At 34.5% G+C, this 20,422-nt stretch overlaps 1 protein-coding gene across 2 annotated transcripts in view; it reads left to right on the plus strand.

Moving 5' to 3' along the window:
- Unc13c (unc-13 homolog C) overlaps positions 1–20,422 on the plus strand; it is a 539,205-nt gene that overhangs the window by 172,745 nt on the left and 346,038 nt on the right. Inside the window, exons 4-7 of one of the 2 annotated variants that reach the window (XM_076848586.2) lie at positions 3,539–3,617; positions 4,653–4,658; positions 5,819–5,890; positions 15,121–15,340. In XM_076848586.2, coding sequence (XP_076704701.2) covers positions 3,539–3,617; positions 4,653–4,658; positions 5,819–5,890; positions 15,121–15,340 — 377 coding nt within the window. The remainder of the gene's footprint in view (positions 1–3,538; positions 3,618–4,652; positions 4,659–5,818; positions 5,891–15,120; positions 15,341–20,422) is intronic. The other variant, XM_076848585.2, reaches the window with a different exon arrangement.

Raw genomic sequence — 20,422 nt, forward strand, 5'->3', positions numbered from 1 at the left:
TGTAAAATAAGATTGTCACCCCAATTCATGCCACTAATATAGATACGGGATGATCCAATCACTTAAGCAGTGAAGCATGGTGAGCTATAGAATACAGGTTCATATCCTGCCACTGCCATTTCTAGATAGTGCCTTATAGATGATTCTGAAGGATTCTGTGTCTCCATCAGGATCCTCATTTATAAAATGAAGGGAATAATTGTCCCTACATTTCATTGGAATTTTATAGAATAAAATGAGGTAATACTAGTAGAGTGCTTAGAACAATAAGTATTGGGTCAATGTTAACTATGATTGTTAGCATTATCTCTGGTACCTGGTAATACCACATAAATATTAGCTATCTTCAGCTAGTTTGTTGTCTACAGCCTACAGTATATAATCTATACAAAAACGGGCTGAAATAAAACAAATTCTTCCCAGAAACAGACCTCACCTTCAGAGTGACTTTTCTATGATGGCTGGTTTTTATGACTACCTCTGCCCCCTCATCATTAATCCTACATAGTTTCTTCTGGATTTAACTCTTGTGCTTGAATCTGACCTCTTGCTTAGAAAGTCGATGATTGATTTATCTACTGATGTTTCTGGTCTTCATCAATTTTTACTTAATCTTTCCCATATTTCTCCTGATTAAAAAGTGTTTTAATAAATATTACAAAAAATACTTTTGCATTTTTGGAGAGCTTCACAATACTCACCAGTGCTTCTCTACTCCCGAGGTGAAGTCAATAGGGAAGACTTTTTTTAAGGTCTAGGTTTGCAAGAAAAGCTTTATTATTATTTGAGGCTTAGTCTCAAGAAAATGTTTGCTTACTTTTTTATAGTAATAAAAAAAGTAAAAGTAAGATGGAACACAACCTAATGTTTTTAAAAAGAGCATCTTTGAGCCTGTGACGCTTAAGAGAACATTTTTATTGTGTCTCAACTTTCCAAGTTACAAAATTTAAGTGAAATTAAATGGTAAGGTCAAAAGAGGCAGAGGTGAATTTTGGATGTGTCTTCCATCTTGGGATCCTTATCACATTCAGCTCAAATTTAGCTGTGGTCCTTGAATATCAGCGCTCTGATGAGGCAAGCAAAGGAGTGATGTGTCAGGCTCCATGAAAACACACGTGTTCAATTGTGTCTGTAGGATTGGCTTAATATTCAGGGTATACTTTGAGAATCTGAATTAAGTTCCATGAAAAGAAGGAAACAATAAATAAAAGAAAAAATATATCAATAGGAAGGAAACAATCTGTTTAAATAATACTTTACAGTTCATAAAATCACTTTCTCAATCATAATCTCAATTGATTGTGTTTCTTTACATAGCTGCAAAAGTTACATTCTTCAAGAGTCAAAACATTTCAAAACACTTGACAGCAAATTATAATTGATATGCAGTGTAATGAAAGGATATTTCTTAATGTATACTTATGTCATTATTAGTACTCTTCACAGATGGGAGAAAGAAAAATTACTTGGAATCACAGACTAAGATTAAAACAAATAATATTGGAAGAATCGTTCCTTAAAGAGATTCACATAGCTGTCTTCCCACATGCTTAATGTTTCAGATGTGAGAGGATCAAGCCTGAATTGGTGTGGAAGGCGCGAATATGGAAAGAGGACAGGAGGAAAGGAAGAATTTACACTAATGGGTAGTGGGTATGCTTTCTGAAGATGGGTGTTGAAAAAAAATAGGTCATTGCTCTTTTGCCCTTTTTCAATCTGACAGATTCCTAAAATTCAAAAGAGCTTTTAATGTTCTCACCACAAAAAGATGATTAGTTGATGAGGTTAAGGATGTGTCATTTAGCTTGATTGAATCTTTCCACAATGCATACATAGATTAAAACATCACATTCCACCTCATAAATAGACACAATTATTATTTGTCAACTAAACATGAAATGATTATAACACAGAAAATATGAAAACACAAAGCTATTATCAAAATAATTTTGTTAAAGGGGGAAAAAAAGAAAAGACTCTTTTTTGTAACCCAAATTCTCAAGCTTTGACACACTGTGATTTTTAACAGCCCTTGGTATATTGGCATTATTGTAGGAAATGATAGAAAAAAATATTAAGTTTATTTTCTCTTTAGTTTTTGAGACAAGGTCTAGGTTGCCCAGGCCAGCCTCTAACTCCTGGCCTCAGGCAATTTTCCTGCCTCAGCCTTTCCAGTAGCTAGGACTATAGGCACCGGCCTAGCTTAAGCATTAACTTCTTTAGTATACAATAATGGAATGTTTCTAAAATGTCATCTCTCCTCAATACACATGCTCTCTTCTCTTCTTTTCTTCTTTCTCTCTCTTCTTTGATAGTTCATAATCTCTGCTCCACATTTGCTCCTCTCCTTTATCCTGTGATCTAAAGCCTGCTTTCCATTGAAGTGCATCAATGTAGGAATAACTTGTTCATCATTGACATTCTCCTTACACATCTGCAATAGTTTGAATATTTTGTGTTAGTTATTGCATATAAGTTATGACACTATTGCTACTCATGCATTACCATTTTCTTCATTATGATTGTTTTTATTACATTATTATTTTATATGAGTTGTATGATGAAGTTAGTGATTTCTCCAAAATTACCAAGCTAGTATTTGAGACCAGAAAAAGTAATGGAGTTAAGGTTATAGCTACTAAGAAAAAAATCCAGTAAGACAAAATATTGCCCTTTATTAAGATAAGCAGCAACAACATAGAGACCATCTATGTAAAAATGGAGTCTAAACTACTGATAAGCTATTATTGATAGTTATATCCCAGTTGCCACCTCAAGACACAGATAAGCAGGTACTTAGCAAGAGATCTGCAAGAGGTTTTTGTGTCAAGTGGAATAAAGAGAAACTATCAATTATTTTAACAACTTCTTGATTGTACAAGATGGCTAGATTGATGCAGTAAAAAACAAACATTGCATCAGATTCTCTTCTCAAGAAACATAAGGATTCATCTTTTAAAATCATTTTATTTGCAAAATGACATATTTTTCCACATGTATAACATAGCAAGAGTCTTCTCTTTTTTTCTCACCCTATTTAATTTCAAAGAGGTATGTACAATTTTATGTTTGACAACATCCTTTACATATTTTGCATTTATTTAACCATACACACATATGAGATCTTACTAAATATGATTAAAATGAAAACTTATTGTTTTCAATTTTAGGATTATTTTTCATATATACACATAAACATTTACCTCATCCACTTTAATTATTGCATTCTTCCATAGATTTATTTAATCATTATATTATTGATGAATATCAGATTTCATTGCTGTAACAAAAAATACTTAAAATTCCAACACACTGAGCTCTCTAAGCAAGCAAGTGCAACTCCTATGGTAGCTAGAGTTTCTCTCAGACACTGGTCAAAGCCCTATAGTCTTGGATCTACATTATTTTAGAAATTAGTTGAAAACCATGGTATCCACTTTATCTTTTTTATAGCCTTCATACAAATAACAGTGGATTTTTTTCTCATAGGAAGTCATTTTACTCATAAAAAAATCATTTCTTTTGTAACCCCTTTCAGGGCTGGGCGGGGCCTTTATGGTATTGACAGTATGCCAGATCTTCGAAGGAAAAAAACTTTGCCTATTGTACGAGATGTGGTAAGTTACTCCTGTTTTTCTGATTGCATGTATTGACTTTTTCTTTATTAAAATATAATGTTGTCATTCTCATTAACTACCTAGCCTGTCAATACTTCATAGAATAAAACATATGATGTCAGATTCTACCAAGTCTTTCATTTAGTGTTTCTTTAAAACGTATTTGATGGGAAAAATATCTCTAACCTTTCGACCACTTTTGATATTAGTTGGAATTACAAATTGAGTTAAAATGACTCTATAATTGAGCCCAAAGAAAACACACAGCATGCCAAATGAGCTTCTGGACTTTGATGTGTTCAATGCTATGAATGACTACAAGTTTAATAGGCGAAGTTTAATGGTTGATTTGAGCTTCTTTATCTTAATTCAGAACTTGAATACTTTGTAAAGGAAGCAGATAATATTAATCAATTCTTTTTTCTATTATATTAAAGCCAATTCTAGCCAAATTAATAAGCTCTTCTTCTATGCCAAGAAAACCATGGTTCCCAAGTCATTAACATTTTTATTAGTTCTGAACGTGATTCTGAATAACTTACTCTTCTTTATTGAAATATTCTGGTAACAAGTAGAAATGCAAAGAACTGATAGTGGGATAGTGGTCTGTATTAGAGTGTAAAGAAAAAATCCCATCAACATGGAAAAAAAGTATTTATTTTCTATCCTTCAAAATGTCAGATTCTATGGTCATATGCTATATGACCATACATAGCTTATGACATGAAAAACATATTTTCCCATAAAGAAACATAAATATACAATTAGTCAATAATTTTTTGTACCAGCAGTTTTTAATTTTGCTAAAAATACCTTTATCTGAAAGCCATTACTTTGATTTTTAAAATAAGAGCCTGCCTGGAAAGCTCTTATATTGGAAAGCATGATGTGTCAGTACAATTATCTCAGATTCCTGTCATTATAGTGTAGATATAATTTTATGAAGTTAGACTAATTTAACATGGTTATAATCTTCCTACCTTTCCTATGTTTAATTATTTAAACTTTTCTTTCTTTCACTCCCGGAATCCTCAGGCCATGGTAAGTGCTTTTCAATTGATTTTATTATTATTATTTGACACTCCTCTCACATATACTCTTTCCTTACTAGAGGTAAAAGAGGGGAAGATGGGAAAATGAAAGACAGAAACATACAAGAATAAAAAGTGTGGGTTCTCCAAGAATTTAACCTCTAGTTCAATTCTGAGAAACTCAATTATGCATACGACAAAGGCAAGCGGACTAAAATAGATTTACAGACATAAATTTAGGGGCAATTACTGATCAGAGATGAGTATTATCTTGAGTAAACTCTTGGAAATAAGCCTTCTTTAGGTTGTCACAGTAGGGATGGAGAGTGACTTCCTTAATTGGGTATGTGTAGAACTTTAGGATTTGGCTTCATAACCCCTAGAAGATATATTGATGACCAGATGGGTCCATAGTATGATCAGGAATGTATCATTCCACCGTGATTTCCCTTTGCTCCTAAAGAAATAGCAGATTTAAAATTCCCATTTGGAACTTCTGATTTTCAAAGTTCTCTATAGCTTTACTGAGTTAATATGTCACAAATATTTTGGATAGAAGCAGGTGATGATGGCTCTATTTTAAAGGTGGGGAAAAACTAAAGGAACTTGACTTGTTTAGGATCACTTACATTGCCAGCTTTAAGTGACGACTATGAATCTGAGTATAATAATTCTTGATAAATAAAATGGACAACTGGAAGAAAATATCCTGGCTATAAATGGAGAAATATTCTAGAAATCTGTGCAGAACTCAAAGAATCACCCAGAATCAACTATGATTCAGGCCCATTCCACATGTCAGGCTGGCTCAGTATCCATGGTCATGTTTTATGAAGAAATGAGACCATGAAAACATTGGGGAATAACACAGTTTTAGAAGCCTCTTGCTAGCCTGGAAACTTTGGGCAGATCACCTTGCCTTATTAGTCCTGAGTTTCACCACATGTACCAAGTAGAGGTTGGGTTTGATGATGTACAGTGTTCTTTCCAGCTTCAGTGTCCTCTGAGTGCATGTTCTGAGTGAACTACTCAACCACTGAGCAGGGAGGTCCTTGTTGACTAAAATGTGAACAGTAATTCCAATTATCCTTACATTTTTACATTCTGCTGGGCATCATGTTCAGGACAACCTCCCCATATATTAATAAGTCATAATTCTGTTTATTTTAGACCCTGGCTGCCCGGAAATCTGGTCTCTCCTTGGCTATGGTAATTAGGACATCACTCAACAACGAGGAACTGGTAGGTGCAGTGTCAATTACTAATTATATATTGATCATGCTCACAGGAGCAAAACCCATTCTGCTTGAGCCACTCATTTGTAATGCTTATTCCAATGTTTCAGGAATAACTGGGAGCTTGGAAATCCTGACCCCGAAATACTTCCTTAGGGCTTCAGCTTTACTATCATGCCAATTCTCCTCTGCTCTTCATATATACATGAAACCCTAATACCATCACATTTAAGGTTTAAATTTTACTTCTTTTGGGGGGCTTTCTCCAAATACCCACCTCCCCTCCTGGTTGAAATATTAGTTTCTACCTATGGGCTTTGATAGCATTTAGTCATGACCTTGATAGCATGGTATGGTTACAGTGAAGGCTGATATGTATGTGTCCCCCAGTGCCACTTAACATTGTTACAAGTTTGCAATTCTGAGTCTTAGTTACCTCACCTATAAAGTGAGGTGATAATAAAACTGAGAGGATTAGGGAAGGATGCTTAATGTTTGGCATAGTTTAGGGCACAGTGAACAATACCTATGAGCTACCATCTTTATTTTTATTTCATTTAATTTGATTATTTTGCATAAACTTTCATAAACTCTGATATCATAGGGTAGCACTGAACCTTGTTTATTGCTCTTATTAAATTTTTTCATCATTGTTGCTTAGTACACTGTCAGGCATGAGGTAGATGCTTTGTAAATTCTTACTGAATGAAAGAACAGCCTGATTAGAAGATAAAATAGGCTGCAAATATCCAGGTCAGCGGTTCTTAAATTTGGCTCATTAGAACACCTCAGGGAGCTTTAAAACATACCAATGCCTGGGTCTCACTCCCAGCAATTCTGATTTAATTGGCTCCAGGTACAGCCTGAGTGTGAGGGATGTTTTTAAAACTCCCAGTGTTTGTGCCTTGGGTGTTGTGCAGTGGTAGCACCATCCTTCACACTCACCTGGGAATTTACTCAAGACAATATATCTGTGAACTGCCTTATGGGAACTACTATCTCCTACCTCTCCCAATTTTTAGCAACTTTGTCATTTTTATAGAATAAAAAATTCTGCCAATAGTGCATTTCTTGTTTTACCTTTCTATATAATTGCTAAGTAAAGATAATTACTTACATCTGTATTTCTTATGCTCCTCTTCCTGACAGTGTTATCCACCATCCCAAAGTCGACCACTCCTAGTTCTTTCTGTCAACAAGCTCTCCCTACCCCAATATACACATACAGAAATAGGAAAGGACTCTGGGTGTGGTGGCACACACCTTTATTCCCAGTAACTTGGGAGGATGATCCAAGAGAGTCACAAGTTTGAGGCCAGCCTCATCAACTTAGTGAGATCCTAGGCAACTTAGAGAGATCCTGTCTCAAAATTAAAAAAAAAAAAAAAATGGGCTGGGGTTAAGGTTAAGTGGTAAAGTGCCTCTGGGTTCAATCCTTGGTACAAAAAAAAAAAAAAAAAAGCATGAAAGGATGGGGAGGCCCTTTATGTTCATTGAATATGTTCATTTGAATATTCAGAGTCTACAGCAAGTTGATACATGTTCTATTATGCACAAGCTTAAGAAAAGGTGACTGCATTTCCAGTGTCTCAGTCTTAGACATGATATTTATGAAGCCTTGCTATTTTGAATATAGTTTGAGTACAAGACAATGACTCATCCTCTGTTTTATGAGAAAATCCCATCTTAGTTGCTGAATCTTGAGGCTTCTGTTCTTGTGTTTTTGAGGAAATAATCAGAATTTAAGGATTTTATTGATAAATGCCTGTACACTTTCTCTCTTATATTTTGAAATATGGCATTAGAACTATGAATTTTATCTCTATGAAAAGGAAAACAATATAAGTTAATGGAAGGCGATACATTTTCTGAGTCCCTGAGCAGGGAATATATCCTCACATTATGGGTAAATTTGCTACTGATCCACTTTATAGCAACTTAATAACATCGCTTTACTTGCTTAGTTTCAGAAGGCCTAACTAAACAACATCTCTGTGGGTGCTGGTTGGATGAATAGAGTCCATTAGCTCCCTCTCAGAATCACAAAGCTTATTTCCCTGGGGCCCATGTCTCAAAAAGTACATGAACTATGACTTCTCTACAACAGGCATATGAAATGTCACTCTTGACAAGCTGTCATCTTCAGTCATTATATAGGCAGTTAATGTAAACGCTGAAGGGAACAGTTTCCACACTTCAGTGCTGAAAGTCTTGTTAGGCACCCTGGAAGTGAAAGCGTGGAATATTTGCCTTTAAGTGAAGGAAAACGGCTTGGCCATGTGAGAAATATCAAATGATGGCAGTTCAATTTTAATTAAAGAAAGAGACGATAGAAAGCTCAGTCATTTTTTTTTTCAAGGAAAGAAAAAGCTCTTGTATCTTGTGCCAGATGTGGGCCAGCATTATCTCCATGAATGCTAATGCCTCGCTCTGTTCTTTGCAGTTGAGGCTTAGATTCCTGTCCAGGGAGTGCTGACATGGAAACCAGCAGTAATGATGCCCAGTGTAAATATTATGTCTTGCTTATAAATATTGTTATTGGTCCTAATTTTATCTTTCTTCCTGAGCACAGTCTTTGGCTTGAGGTTCATGTTGGTCGAGTTCTACTATTTACTAGCAGTGAGGCCTCAGGCAAGTTATGGAAATTTTCTTAGTTTTGATTTGCTCTATCTTTACTAACAATTCAGTTTTTTAAATCTATGCACATGAGTTAAATGAGCTTATGGTTTGCTGTATCTTTGAACAACTTTGACATCAATATTTTAAACTGGTTTTGCAAAATAAGCTGGGGAGCTTCCCTTTTTTGAGATTCACTGGGATGGTTTTCATAAATAAATTGCTGTACCTTGAAGGGCTGGCACAACTTGCTTCTGAAACCATCTGGACTTGATGCTTATTTGATGCTTAATTTGAGGGTGGTTATTTGACTACTGAATCAACTTATTTAATATAGTGATTATAACCATGTTTTTCAAACATTTGTTCTTGAGTTAGTGAATTAATTTTGATCATTTATATTTGTCCCAGAAAGCCATCTTTTTTTCCTTGTGTGTGTACGTGTTTGTGCACATGTGGCGTGTGTGTGTGTGTGTGTGTGTGTGTGTGTGTGTATGTGTGTGTGTTGCTGGGAATTGAATCCATCTCTCATGCATGCTGGGAAGCACTTTACTACTTACCTATATTCCCATGTCTCTTTTTCTAAACTTTCAAATTTAGTACCACCAAATTGACCTTATCAATGCAATTTCTAAAATTCTTGTGCCATTTTAATTCTAGTTTTATTTATTTGCATTTTCTTTCTTTTTCTGCAAAATCAGTGCTACAAGAACCTTTTCTTGTATTTACTTTGTTGACTCCAGATTGTTTCTCCATTTTTTGTCACATGTATTTCTCTTTTGTCTATTTAGATTCACTCTTTACTCTCCTGTGTTCATCCTAAATGTTCTAACTTATAGAGTTGGATATATAAATTTGTATTTTAATTGTTCTCATGAAGTATATACAAAGAATATTTATGACATAAATGAAAAGGATAAATAATAGAAATGATACTCAATGTATCCATTGTGGACACATGATAACTACATAGTAAAAATGTTACTTTTATGATTAACTGTTTTTCACTGTACAATTTCCCAACTCCATAACTGACTATACTACTTATGCTACTAAGATGGCTAAAGTTTCCCCTGGTGGAGGAATTCACATAATTTTTGGTTTCTTATATTTAACAAATGAATTATCTCATACCAGCTCCATCATTTATACATAAATTTTCATTAGATGTCTGAATTGAAGGAAAAAGTGACATTTATAGTACATGAAAAATCTATAATAGTCTGCTTTCAGATCATGTACCATGTTGTAACAGATGGCATAAACTGTTGTACTGTCTTTGAATCGATGAGTTAGCCACTTTATCATGTTTCTGCCCTCTTTGTTTGGACTCACTGCATTAGGAAAATGATAATTAGTCTCTATTATGAAACAATACAAGTAAAATCAAATTACTTACACTCTTTCATGAATAGCATATAACTTTCAGTTTTGGTTTGTACTCTCTGCTGTTAGAAAAATGTACCTGAATAACTTTAGCTTTTAAAGTTGGTCTTACATAATGATTATTATGAAGACTAAATCAACACTGAAATTATATCTGTTTTTATACTCAGGAACTTTTCTATATTTTTGTCTTTATGTTAAAACAAATTTCAAAGGTCACACTGTACCTAATATTTGCTCTGCAAATCTCTCTGATGCTTTTGTTCAGAAATAGTAAAATGTATACCTAGAGAACAGTGAATATATTTCTTCCCTAAAATTATGCATCATGAATATGGAAAATGCTTCAAAACCAAAATCACATTTTTTGTTTAAACTATCTAAATGTAATTGTCTAGGGTATGGGAAGTAGTTGGTTTACATAGTCTCATGAGGGGAACACACAGGATGTGAGGGGAAATAGACCTTCATTGGAATGATCACTGGTTAACATGGTAGGAGAAAAAAAATGGGTATGGCAAATGGAGGCAGACAAACTTTGCTGCTAATATAATTATTAGCATTATTAATAATATAGCATTAGAATTTCAATGGTCTAAAAACACTAGTCATTGCTTTTGGCAGAAAGCCTGACTGCTTTAATTTTCAGACTCACTTTAGTTTCCTCAGACAGTTGTGAATAGAAAAGTTAATTTATTTCCTTCCAGGGTCCTGATTGTTCAAAAAGTGATATACCAGTGAAAGTCAACTTAAATTCATTTCTTGGAACAATAATTAAAAAAAATATTTTCCTGGGATATGAGCATCCTCCCCTTTGTACTCTATAGTTTACCCTTGCCTATAAAAGCTTGTCAGAAAATCAAACATCCCTCACTCTCATCTCAACAGTTTAAAGCAGTGTCAACATATACTAAAAATTTTTATTTGTTGAAATCATCCAAGCAATGTAAAATTAAGATTGCTCTTGATTTTCCTAATTGCAAAAGTTTTTATGTCCTGTTTATTCCTAGAAGAAATACTGAAAGGATACTCATCAAACTCTACTTAACTTTGAAACATTAAATCATATAAATTTTATATTCACTTTTTATTTTAGTATACTTCTATTTGATAATTTATTTTTTCAGCAAACACGTGTTTTATTGTAATCAGAAAATACATATCTTTTAGAAAATAGTTTATTATAAAATATTTAGAAAGTTTAAAAACATTTAAATTAGATAAGCAGCAAGTCACTCATGTTGCCAAATCCTTTAGTCTTTGAATTCTAATCACAGTTATTAGGGCTCTGGTTATTCTTCTGACAGCTGCTTATACATACAGTTATCTTGTAGTGTCTGTGGGGCATTGAATTGGTTCTGAAACTTCCTTATGCCAAAATCCTAAGATGCTCAAGTCCCTTATATAACATGGCATGGTACATGCATAGAATCTACATATACCCTCCCATATAATTTAAGTCATCTCTAGATTACTTACAATAGCTAGAACAATATTAAGTACTGCATAAAAAGTTCTTAAACAAGTTCAGTAAGGGAATTATGACCAAAAAAATGTTGTACATGTTCAGTACAAATGTAGTATTTTTCCAGATACTTTTACTCTGTGGCTGGTTGAATCTATCATTGCAGAGCTTTGCACTATGGAAGGTTGTCTGTCTCTTCCAGTTGTGCATCAAGGTCCAAGACCTGCTCTGGATAACACCCCAATTCAATTCTTTCCCTTCACAAAGTACTCTACTATCTGTAGCAAATTACCTATTTGCCAACTTTAACTTCTACATTAAAAGAAAAAACTGCATCCAGTTTTTACTGATGAGCAGCAGACTTCCATTTGCCATGATCCCTTGCTTCTTTCTGCTAGGCTTTTATTCAGTGTTACTTGATCTTTTTTTCCTTATTCTATGAAATTCCCACATTCTCTATCTTTCTTATAATCTTGTTTGAATTTGATCTGATTTTGCTGCTGAGGAAGTACCTTTTTTCCATGAGATGCAGTATTTTGAGATGTCAGATTCCTATTCTATCAAGTAGCTTTTTAAATACTGTTTTTATAAATTAAATGAAATTATATCTTATATGCTTTCCTCAGTTATAAAACCGATGCTTTCTATCTTAAAATTATTTTCCCTTCCCCTTTGCTGAAATAACATTCCATTTAGCTTAGAGTAATTTTCAGCTTTGATAAACACAGCCCCGTATCCCAAAAGTCCAGAATGAAAAAAAAATATTATCATTTATCTGGGACTCAAATGAGTTATCTGATATTTTTCTTTAGCATCTACAACTGTTAAGTGTTGGAATTTGTTTTCATGCCCCATTCAATTGGTTTTCCATATGCTATTAAATTTTTATATTTCTTAGTTTTTTGAAACTAGCTTCATTCTCCCTTTTCATGAAGTGAATCACGGCTCTTTAACAAAACCAAAGCAAACAAAACATGTCAATGAACTTTCTCAAATATCTATTCAGAGCTTTTATTTTTTTCTTCTAACACGTTTAATTTTTCTACAAGAATTAATACTTATTGTTTCTACTGTAACATAAGATTTATGGGAGTGACATTACTTGAATTCAGAAAAAGAAAATAGATATAGAGTATTAGATAAAATAGATTAGTCGTTTATTTAAATTTGAAATGTGTGTGTATAATCTCATGTTCAAAAACAACCCATTGACCAGCTCCCCTTTTAAAATTCATATTTCTTGTTTTTCTTGAGCTCAGTAGCAAACTACTCTATCCCCACCTAGCATTACACCAAATTAGAATAGTTGTTCTTTTTCCCCAATTAAAACAAACAACAAAATGCTTCATGCACTTATTTCAGGATTATTGAATTTTCTTCTTAGTTTTTAAGCTAAACCTGGGATTCTATATTAATATCTCTCTCTCTCTCTCTCTCTCTCTCTCTCTCTCTCTCTCTCTCTCTCTCACACACACACACACACACACACACACCCTTGTCCCTCAAACCACTAGAACAGGAGACTGTGAATCTCTGAGAGAAAATCTGCTATGCCAAAGATAATTCAATTCACTTTAATGATATTGCAGATACTCTCCTGGGCAGTAAAGGGGAGGCAAAGATGAATAATGCATACTTCTAATTCTCAAAGGATTCTCAATAGTTTTCTGTAAAACATCTTCATTCTGACATGAAGCTAAAAGATTTATTTGGCTCAGGTTATCATCGTTGAAAAGGGATGGATCCAGTTCTAGTTGTATAAATCCTGACACTGGGGCCTCCCACTTAATTAATTCCCATATTAATATTCCATGCTGCTGTTCTGTAGATTCATTTGAAACATAAGGAGCTTTGGACTGACCAGACCCTCATGTAATAGTAAGAATGGACCTAGTCATTCAAGGAAAAATTTGAAGCAAAGCTTAATTCCCTGGTAGAGGACCTCCCAATACCATTATCAAACATATTCTGGGAAAACACAGTGAGGAGAATGGACTTATAAAGGGAAATAATGCTGTTACCATACTTTGAAATTGAAAAATAATGCACATTTGGTCATTTTAACACAGCAGGAAAATATTCTGAAATGAGACTTAAGGATGATTAATGCAAAAATATAAGTGCTTCCTTATCTGTTATGCTCCTTTGGGATTATGTAAATAGGCATTCATTTGGCAACAGAAAATTATGGGAAATTATCAATAAATATAATCATGAAGAGTACTGGTATGTCTCTCAGGAAGTCACTCACATAATGAGCTGTGAGAAGAGTATAGTAGGACTCGTCCAATCACTTCTCTTTTATCACCTATGTTTATTTTTGAAAATCTCCCATCAATACTAATACTTAGTATTTTTATTTAATGTTTTGAAATCTGGAAAATACTTTTGTTATCAGTATATAATTTGATCTTCAAAATAATACCATATGAAAGGCAGGGTGCATGAGAAAAGTGAGTCTTAATGACTTTATTTCTCACTCTAGACTAAAAGTCTAGACTGTAAATGGCAGGACATTTATTCATTTTATGAAACAAAACAAAAAACATACATCCCTTCTATATCCCAGGGACAATGAATGGTAGGTACTGTGTAGGCACTAAGCAAAGAAAGATGAAAGATAGTGTTAGTTCTTGCCAAAAGTAGCCCATTTTAAAGATCATAGATTAGACTCATACAAAGGAACTCTAGTCCCCTGAGTATCATTTAGTGTTTTTTCCAACTCAACAATGACTTGTAAATAGAAAATCCTTCCATGTACTATTAAAAATTATCTCCTTTAAAATATATTATGAGAGAATGCCACATTTAACTTTTTTACAAGTGCTTTCTTCTTAATTAGTTGATAAGAAACTTTCTAAATGATAGGTGTTGAAAAGAATTCCCTGCAGAATGAATTACAAAAGAAGCATGTTTGGGGCTAAAGAGAGGTAAAGTGTCATGGAGAACAATAGTCAGAGAGGCCTGGGTAGGATACAAAAGAGGTGTGGGGATGTTTCTAAAGGTTTGGAGTCAGCATTAAGAATGCTTGTGGGTAGGTAGCATGGGAGGAATTCATTGCTCAGCAGACAACTTTAGATATGGCAAAGGAGAGGGAAGGAAAGGAGGGGACATGGGGTGAGAAAGATGGTGAAATGAAATGGACATCATTACCCTAAGTACATGTATGAAAACACGAATGGTGTGTCTCTACTTTGTGTTCAACCAGAGACATAAAAAATTATGCTCTATTTGTGTAATATGAATTAATTGTTTTTCTGCTGTCATATATAACTAATTAGAATAAATAAAATAATTTTTTAAAATAAGAATGCTTTCCTTAAACCTCACAATTTTACTAAAAGTCTACTAAGATTAAGAATAGTAATATAAATTGATGTTTTTAAAAATTAATATTTCCTAAATACCTGTATTTAGTCAGAAGCTAGGTTAGGCTCTAAGAGTTGGTGTAGTAACAAGTAAGATGTTCATCACCCTTCCCCTTGAGAAGTTTGCATTGTAGCAGGGAAAGGGGCTTTATCAAGTAATTCAAACTGCTGGCTGCCATGAAAGAAGTTGCGTGACAGCAGAGTCCAATCCAGTTTGGAACGTAAGGGAATTCTTTGTGTTCAAATAACTGAATAGGGCTCTAGAGTACTGAGAGAAGAATAAGCGGGCTCTCTCAAAATAGCATTTTCAAGGACAAATGATAAAATAGTTTGTTTTGTATTGAAATTCCTCTCCAAACCTACTGATGTGGTTTGCATGGTTCACTTTTCTCATCCTCACAGAAAATGCATGTCTTCAAGAAGACCTTGCAGGCTCTGATCTACCCCATGTCTTCCACCACCCCACACAACTTCGAGGTCTGGACTGCTACAACACCCACCTACTGTTATGAGTGTGAAGGGCTCCTGTGGGGCATTGCTCGGCAGGGCATGAAGTGCCTGGAGTGTGGAGTGAAGTGCCATGAAAAGTGTCAGGACCTCCTGAACGCCGACTGCTTGCAGAGTGAGTAGTTGGTTAGGCTAAAAAAAATGGTATGCCTCCTCTCTCTGCCTTATGCCATGTATGTTCTGGTGGGATTTCATCAGCTCTTGTTTTCAGCATGTCCTAGCTGCCTTCTTCCTACCAGTTACACAAAAGATACCATTTTGCTCATTGGGTTATATCATTGATAATGCATTTCTCCTGTGTCGGACTCATCAAGAGGGAGTACCTGGAGGGAAAGTGCCCTCTCAACAAGGATAAAACCTTCATAGCGACTGACCTATTTTCTTACTCATATCTCGTAATAGCCCAATGCAGTAAGTAGGAATACATAATGCTCTAACTAGAGCCAAGCACAGCAACTGAAATTCTTCCTTAGCCCCTTTGATGCCAGCCTGGCAGGAGCATCCTTCTACAGGCCCTGCCCTGGCCTTGGAATTGGGGGTCTTGGTTTTGAATGTTGAAGAAATATGTAATTCAACAAAAATGTCACTCTGGTGAATGTTTTTAAGTTCTCAGACCTCTATTTGCCTCTACTGAGTAAAAATAGATAATAAAATTTATGTCAGAATCATTAGGAAGGCTAAATGAAACACTCTATGCTTAGAGTCTGGCATATAGTAGATGCTCTAATATTAATGGCCTCTCCATTCTTTCTCACTTCTGCATAGATACATCCCACTGTGTTTTTTTTATTACAATTTGTCTTAAATTTTCTATATCCAAAAAATCCTTTGTCTGACTTTAGATTCACAAATGCCAAAACATTATACTCTAAAATATGTATAATTGAATTTTCACTACTTATCTTCTAAGTGTTCCTAAAAAGCCTTTGCCAGAGAAATCTATTCAAGCATAGATATTCACTTGTAAATAATGTGTTTTTTCTGTATCCGAATATTGTCTTCTCTTTTTGTTGCTGATATGAATGCTGACAATGTAAGGTGCATGGATTGCCAGAAACTGAGTAGGGTAGAAGAAAATGTCACAATAAACATGGTCAGAAATGCTGCCACAGCTGGCTTGTTGAAGACACAGTAACAGTCTCAAGCTTTCTTTGATGATTGGCAAACTTCCAACACAATCACAACATTAAACTATGTTAAAGGTAATAAATGCTTTAAAGAAAAAGTTAAAGTAAAAGAGGTGGTGTCCCTTCTTTAAAAAAAAACCTTTTAAAGTTTATTTAGGAATGATTGCTTAAAAAGTATAAGGATTGACAATATTACTTATCAAACTTAATTACAAAATCCAATTAAAATAATCCATGTGTTTAAAAAGTGAATTGTAAACAGGTATGTTAAAAATGAGCATATTAGGCAGTGACATTTGAGAAGCAGATAGAGAAAATATTGTAATCTAAAAACAAATGGCTTACATTCCTTAAAGAAAAAAAAATGATGTAGATTTTAGCTAAGAAATGAAATCATTCCTCTTTTCAGCTTCCTAAAAAGAGTGATGCAACCCATCCATTAAATTTTAGAAATATTTTTATAATCTATTTCCATTTTTTAAACAGCAGTTATTATTTGACAGTCAATTATATTATCCAACATTTTCATTGAGCTTATTCAATAAAATGCACATGGATATTGGAAGAATCAAAAATAGTTCAGAACAATGAGGGTGGATATGTAGGCATTTTCTTTAATTATCCTTCCTTATTTTTTAAGTGAAAGCAACCCTCTCACATTAATGTGAAAGGAGTTCTGCAAATATATGTATTTAACATTACAACTTTTCACAAGAACTTTCAATAAAATTTGAAATTTTCCCTATAGAACCAGTGACCTTTCCTTAAGAAATTTCTCTTCACTGATCTAAGCAAGAAATTTGAAATAGTGACATGGTGTGTGACATGTGTCTATGCAGACCAACAGTGAAGAAGAGGAAAGAATAAAAAAAGAGAAATCAGAATGGAAGGTATACAAATGAAGTCACCAGTACATTTGATAAGAGTTTATATTGTTGTCTTTTTATTTTTTATTATTTATTTTCAATTATACATAACATTAGAATTCATTTTGACATAATTATAAACACATGGAATATAATTTGTTCTAATTCAGGGCCCAGTACATCCTTTTTCCCTCCCCTCTTGCCTCTCTTGCTTCCCTTCCCTCTACTCTATTGATCTTTCTGCTACTTATTTATAGTTTTTCTTCTTAATTAATATCTTGTGGAGATACATGATGGTGAAACTCACTGTGGTATATTCATATATGTACATAGGAAAGTTATATCAGATTCATTCCACCCTTTCCCTATCCTATTCCTCCTCCCTTCCCTTCATTCCCCATTATCTACTCCATTTACCTTTCTTCTGTTTTCTAACCCCTCCTAATTTGGATTAGCTTCAGCATGTTAGAGAAAACATTCAACCTCTGGCTTTTTGGCACTGGCTCATTTCACATAGCATGATAATACTCCGTTCTATCCATTTACCATCAATGCTATAATGTCATTCTTCTTTATGGCTGAGTAATACTTCATTGTGTATATATACCACATTTTTTTATACATCTTTTGAAGGGCACCTTGGTTAGTTTCTTTCTGAACACTTTTTTTTTGAACACTGTGGTATGCAGCTTCACACCTTACTAGAACATTTTAATTCATAAATTAAAATCTGAACCAAAGTTGGCTTCCTGAAGTCTTCTATTCGATAAGCCATATCTTACCTCTGGATAAAATATTTAATCAATTGGCTTCCCCATTGTATATAACAATTTTTCAAGTACTTGAAAATAATGATCTATTCTTTGAAACCCTCATTATTCTAGTAATCCTTTTCTGAAATCATTGCAGTCTATCAACACACATACACTAAAACAGAAGAAAAGAAGCTTTAAGGGGACATTCAAAAGAGAGATTCTTATGGTTACTTATGGTTACTTCAAATTGACTTGAGTTTGGAATTTCATGTTCCTGGAGTCTTGTGTTTGTGACTTACATACTTTCCATCAAGTGTAATTAGACCAGATGGTGGTGCTCACTAGTTCACTGCCTCCTCACAGGTTCAGAGACACATGGAAAGGTCTAGTACTCTCAGTTTCTGTCTAGCTGGTTGTGATTCTTGGTGGTTCCTACACTTCGCTCTCTTCTTCACTCCAGGCTGACAGACATGAATGAGGTGGTGGGTAGAACAAAGGAGGTCAAAAGGAAACAGAGAGAAGAGAATTGATTTGTTCTTCTCCTTCAATTCCCAAGTCAGTGGCCAGTCAGAGTCCACCTATTTTTCCTTTAAAAATATATTCTATTCTTTTCTGGAAAAAAAGTATTTAGTGTTGGAAGAACTGAATTATAGAAAATGGAGGAACAGGTTGTGACCCTGAATGAGGTTAACGTGGGATTGGGATTGTGTGCAGAGTGAGGCATACATAAAAGAGAGATTACATGTAAGATATTTCCCTTGATTATCTTTTCAATATAGAAAAGAGACAACCAGAGAAACTTAGAAAATATGCAAATAGTAGTGGCACCTAACTCAGCTGGGCTATACTCCCTTACATATGTCCAAGAAAGAATCCCAGAATCCCATGGAATAAGCGTTCTGCCTAATTTTTATTCCTACCTAAAAAGTTCAAGTAACTGCATAAGGCCAGAGAGTTCTTGTTCCTAGAGCACAGCAAAGCAATATCTTGTGTGTCTTTCCCACTGGTATTATATCAAGTTTATGTGTCCTAGTACAAGCTATTGCAAATTCATAACATTAATAAAATCTGGCTAGAGTACTCTTATTTGCAAATTGAGTATTTATTCCTCTTTCTTGTCCTATTAGCACATTTTGCAATCATGATGTTTTAAAGCAGTTAAATATTTGTATATATCAAACACCTACTGTGGCTGGGAGCTTTATTCCAGGCCTTTAGAACTAGGAAGAAAGTATGCATTTTTTTTTTCTAAAATCGAACTGATGAATAGATATGAACACCTATCCTGGAAACCATAGATACTCTTTCAAAAAGAATATACAAAATGTGTTCATGCAATGAGCTCAGCAAGCTTCTACATAGGGTTCTGTTTAGGCATTGCTACAGGGTGGAGACCAGATTATTTTCCCAGAAGTTAGCACACATTGAAGCTCTGGGGCTGCTTAAAATGTGGGTATACAATGAATGAAGGCATATGATTAAAAGGAATCTGCCATTGGTGGAAGATCATCTGTCTATATGAGCATCTCCTATTAGGGAGCTTCAGATTAGTGCATTGGAGAACCCAGTGGACTGATTTTATTGAGTTCAGAAGATCTAGTATCTTGTCAAGAAGAATCAAATAAATAGTACAGTCAGGATCAGAGCCCAGATCTCTGAACTCCTAGCCTGGTGTTCTTTCCTAATTTACAAATAAATAACTTAGATTGGTCCTAACACAAAATGAAATTGTTTAGTTTTATTTTCAGTGCTTTCACACTTTCTCATTTGTTCCCTGTTTAGACATTCTGTCCCCAGATTTGACTTTGCAGAGATCCCCATCATGACTTCTCAGGACCTGCCATCCGTAGCCACCCCCAACATACCCCACTCTACCAACCTGTCTTGGTGTGAGCATTGACTTTCTGACAGTACTGAGAGTAATAAACTGATACATAAATGTGTATAAAATGGAACTAGTTTTTTCAAAACAATAATCAGTTCTGTAACCCAAAGGAATAGACTAATAATGGAGCATTTTCAGGTGTTAAAGCCAGTCACTGAAAGAGGGACCAGGAAAAAGGGTATGGCTTTACATAATGCCCTGGAGGTATTCTATACACACATGCAATGTTTATAAATGTACACATATTCACAGTCTTGAGCTATTTTTTAAAAGTCTAACTTTTCTGTGCTTATCAGACTTTTTTAAGAAAACTTTGCTGACATCGTTTGCCTCATCTATGAAGAGAGTTAATTATACTTGTTTATGTCCTCCAGCTGAAGGCCACCAGGAACAGACCTGCAGTTTTACAAGTTCTCTTTATTACTTATTACTGTGAGGTCAACTGGAGGGTATCTCAGCAAGATAGTATGAGAAAGCAAAGTTCACTCTGATAGGATGCCCTCTGGAAGTAAGGACAATTCTATGACTGCACATCTTCAAAACTCAGGGCACAATGGACACCAT

This window comes from Callospermophilus lateralis, chromosome 3, assembly GCF_048772815.1.
Source record: "Callospermophilus lateralis isolate mCalLat2 chromosome 3, mCalLat2.hap1, whole genome shotgun sequence".
Classification (NCBI taxonomy): domain Eukaryota; kingdom Metazoa; phylum Chordata; class Mammalia; order Rodentia; family Sciuridae; genus Callospermophilus; species Callospermophilus lateralis.